Below are 4,657 nucleotides of genomic sequence, written 5' to 3' on the forward strand. Positions count from 1 at the left end.
GTGCTTTGAAATTACACCAATTACACGATCACGCAGAGCGATTCATTCAAGATAGAATATTTCACTGTAACAAGAAAAACCGGTTCAGCCACATAAAGAAAACGAAGTGGCTAGCCGTACTTAAGTACAGTTAGCCTGAGGGTCTAGCCGTACTTAGATATCAAGGTTGGCCCCCAAAATTCTACACTTAGTGTGGTATTGGCCCTATAAAGACTCAAACCTGTTGAGTACACAGGTCACATTAGATCTAGATCCAGTAATTATTCAGGTTTAAAATTCATGCAAGTCAGTAAGGCACCTTTTGTTTTTGTCTGAAATATAAATACTTTATTAGGCATTGCAAACTTAAAATTTCATTTACAATTCAGCCATCAATAATACGTAAACGGCTAGCCTGATTGTCCAGCCGTACTTATCTCAGAAAACAGGTCTCATTAATAATTATTCAGGTTTGAAATACATGCACTGTCATTAAGGCACCTGGTTTCGTCTCAAATACAAATACTTTAGGTACTGCAAACTAAAAATAATTTATTTACAATTCAGTTGGCTTTTTTTTTTTGGGTGGGGGGTAAGTCTAGCCATCATATTAGAAATAAGTACGGCTAGCCTAGCAGTCTAGCCGTCATCAAGTATATACGGCTAGCCTCTTCCTAAAGAAAAACTTTCACAACCATACATCAATTATATAGATAGGCGTACACGTAAGGGCAGCAGCAAAAACAAAATATAATTTCAGCAACACAACTTACTAGATCTAATACGCTCTAACTAAGAATTAAACAAATAAGTCTTGAGCAATCCCAGGTCTCACGGCTATGCGTACAGCCCCCCTGTACGCTTAGCATATCGAGACTATGTGTACGGCCCTCCACTTCACATAATAAGCTAGACTTTGTTGTAGGCGGCAATCAAACAGAACACTGCAAGTGGAGAAACTTAAACCCTGGCCTCCTACCCCCTACCTCATAACTTTGATCAAAGATCATATACGGCTTTAATTAAAGGATTAGGATTTTGTTTTGATTTGAAAATTACGATCAATAGGGTCATCTTCGAGTTTTGTAAACAGATGTTTACTTAAGCTGACATATTCCAATACCCGAATAATCGATGCGAATTTCATGAGCGAACTATTTCTTTTGCTCCAACCTTTTAGTCAATGTGTAAATCCATATATATGTACCGGAATTTCGCATGGCCGAGTCCGAAATTCGCATGCGAAGATTTTGTTTCGCACGAGGAAGGGAACTTTTTTTCTTCTGCACCCAAATTCTTTGTGAAGTGGGCGGGGCTCATTTCCGGCCAAATCTACTTCCTTGAACGTAGCCGCCTGGAGCACTATGTAAGGGGAAAAACGTCGAAATATTGATTTCCTTGGTTCGAGAGAGAAGCGTTAAAACTAGGACTGAAAAGAGGTGTTTATTTTCAAGGTGGCTGCCATTTCCATGGCAACCACATACTTTTTTAAAGTTTGTGGGAAACTTTCGGGAGTCTATATATGTAATCCATCTTCTATATGCTGTCATTTAATCGTTTAAATCATGTAATAATAAAAATAGCATTTCGTTATACCCCCTTCCTTAAATGCACTTGAATAGAACTTCTAACATACATAAAATCATAACTTAAGATTGCTGTCTGTGCCGCACTGAATTTCGGGTATATGGAAGATCGAGGGCTCTTTTTTCATCGCACCCGAATTTCGTACGCGAAATTCGCACCCGAAGTTCGCATCGGTTTTTCGGGCATGTGGAATACCAGCTTTAGTCTTTTATTACCATATTCGATATTTAGTTTTCAGTATCGATGATAAAGTTAACAATTTCCCTATCTTTTATTTATAAAGAGTTCCAGTTTTCAAAGGGAAGCCACTCTCATGGAGTATTTGACAGTGGTGGTATCGTATGGTGTTGAAATAATAATCGTGACTGGAAACGGCAACGCGAAATAATTGAGTCACACAGGGGGATCTAGACCTAGATCTAGATCTAGCTTTTGAAAAAAATCTTGATATTTTGGTGTAAAATTTAAAAATTGCTAAACACTCAAATCACGTTCTATCTCAGGGTTATGATGAAACTTTAATACAATATTATTGCAAATAGCATCGATCCTTTGCCAATTGAGAGCGAATCCACCACCAACGTTGTTGTCATTTTAATTTGGATTTCGGAGTGTGATCATTAGAATCTACAGGATTTTCGAAAGTCAACGCTACAAAAATCGACACACTGACTTTTTGGGTACATCTTTGGGCCCTTCTTTGAATAGGCTTACTTTTAAAACTAATCCAGATCTATGTCGAAAAAGGTGGCCTTCGACGACAATGATCCTCTTGTCGAGGAGACAGACAAGAATACAAGATTTAAGGAAAAGCATTCGCTGGATAGCGATGAGGAAGATGAAACGACGAAGTATGATGTTCTTGCTGAAGATGATATTGAAGGTAAAAAGTAGATGGCTTTTCTTCAGAGTACAAAAGTATAGAATCTCCATGCATATTCTAGATCTTATCTATTTGGTAACGGGTCATTTCGTAACGGTAAAATTTCGACAGTGTGATGCTGGCTGTGACAACTGACACGCCGTTAATTGCGACAGAATGACTCTGTAACAATTAGCAATTAGAATCTTGGATTCTAGGGCGGCATTAATTGCGACAGAGTATGTGGCAAAAAAAGAAGGAAGAGGCTAGCCATACTTAATGGCGGCTAGACTGGCAGTCTAGTACGGCTAGCCAACCAGCCGTACTTATTTTTATAATAGGAATAGTAATAGGAAGAGGCTAGCCGTACTTAATGACGGCTAGACTCGCAGTCTAGCCGTACTTAAGTACGGCTAGACTCGCAGTCTAGCCGTACTTATTCTTAATATGATGGCTAGACTGACCATTTACAAAAAATAGGCCTACTGAATTGTAAATATACATTTTTAGTGTGCAGTACCTAAAGCATTTGTATTTGAGACGAAACCAGGTGCCTTAATGACAGTGTATGTATTTTAAACCTCCTGTTTTCTAATGTTAATAGGGCCTAAGATAAGTACGGCTAGACTGGCAGTCTAGTTTAGCCGTACTTAAGTACGGGTAGACAGCCAGGCTAGCCGTACTTAAGGACGGCTAGACTGTCAGGCTAGCCGTACTTAATATTGATGGCTGAATTGTAAATGAAATTTTTAGTTTGCAATGCCAAAAGTATTTGTATTTCAGACAAAACCAAAAGGTGCCTTACTGACTTTCATGTATTTGAACCTGAATAATTACTAGATCTAGATCTAATGAGACCTGTGTACTTAACAGGTTTTAGTCGATTGGGCCAAACCTAGATCTAAGTACGGCTAGACTGGCAGTCTAGCCGTACTTAAGTACGGCTAGACTCTCAGTCTAGCCGTACTTAAACGGCTAGCCACTTCGTTTATAATATGATGGCTAGACTGACCATTTTTTAAATTAAAAAGGTAGCGTCAATTGCCACCGAGTGAAGCTATGTCAAGTCTGAAAACAGTTCACTATCTTTAGCGTTATATAACTACATATGTGTGTCCAATGGGTCAATTTGTTCTCAACTAATTTCATTGGACGAGCATCTAGTCTAGAGCTATGGTACCAACTTGCAGTGTTTTCAATGAGACGTATCTAGATCTAGGCTAGCCTTAGCCTACACTTTGACTTTGGTGTAGAACCAACACTAGACCTGCATGTTTGCCGACAATCGTCTGAAATCCGACAATCGCGACCCGACACGCGAGCCGGCCGATGCTGTCGCTAGGCCCACCTGTATCAGTCAATGTGCGAAGTGCGGGGCCTGGCCGACTGCCAGCGCCCCCTTTTTCTCCCATCGGCTTTGTCGGCACTTTCGTTTTCGTGCCGACCGCCGACTGCCGACGTCGGCGTTTCCGACATAATTGTCGGAACCTGAGTAGAAATGCGAATACGAAAAAGGACGACGACCTAAATTATCTACTTTCAGTTTCGTGCTCGGGCGGCCATTTCGAATTTCGTTTGTTTACTGGTTGTTCAGATCATGTGGATTCATTAAGTCCGACTCACTTGTTCTACTAGAATCTAGATCTAGATTTAATAATTTATATAGATCATTATAGACCCCAATGGAGGATTCATATACCAATTCTATTGTGTCAAAACCAATCATAGGTTGTGCTGTAATATTAATGTTGGTAAAAAGCATTTCATCAGGTGCTTGAATTATTTATTTATTTAGACTTAGAATCTAAACTAGATCTAGATCTAGATCTAGACTCAGCTGAGTCCCTCTGTTCGGAATCGGATGCGGATTTCTAGTTCAAGGCCTATTCCTGTTCACTTGTTCTACAAGATCTAGATCTAGATTTATTTAGATTACTAGAGATCTAGATCTATATGGAGGATTCATATTCCAATTCTATTGTGTTATTGTATCAAACCCGATTAATATTATACTAAATTATAGCAATTTAGATGTAGGATGCTCCTTGTTTGTTTTGGAGTGTGGTTTTTTAATTTTTAAATTTTGGACTTGTGCTGGCCTTTTTACATGAGGCCCGTTGCAGGTTCTTTTTAGGTGTAGGGTTAGGTCTCTTCTTTATTGTGTTTGTTGGGGTGGTCGCTCGTTACTCGGAAGTCCTTCATTATGCCACCCACAAAAGCTCTTATGGG

At 39.4% G+C, this 4,657-nt stretch overlaps 1 protein-coding gene across 1 annotated transcript in view; it reads left to right on the forward strand.

Moving 5' to 3' along the window:
• The first annotated feature begins 1,954 nt into the window (after positions 1–1,954).
• The window catches only part of LOC101854056 (CD2 antigen cytoplasmic tail-binding protein 2), a 21,153-nt gene continuing 18,450 nt past the window's right edge, over positions 1,955–4,657 (forward strand). Inside the window, exon 1 of the mRNA XM_005110936.3 lies at positions 1,955–2,449. Coding sequence (XP_005110993.1) covers positions 2,302–2,449 — 148 coding nt within the window. The 5' untranslated portion in view covers positions 1,955–2,301. The remainder of the gene's footprint in view (positions 2,450–4,657) is intronic.

Source organism: Aplysia californica, unplaced genomic scaffold (assembly GCF_000002075.1).
Source record: "Aplysia californica isolate F4 #8 unplaced genomic scaffold, AplCal3.0 scaffold00969, whole genome shotgun sequence".
Lineage (NCBI taxonomy): Eukaryota > Metazoa > Mollusca > Gastropoda > Aplysiida > Aplysiidae > Aplysia > Aplysia californica.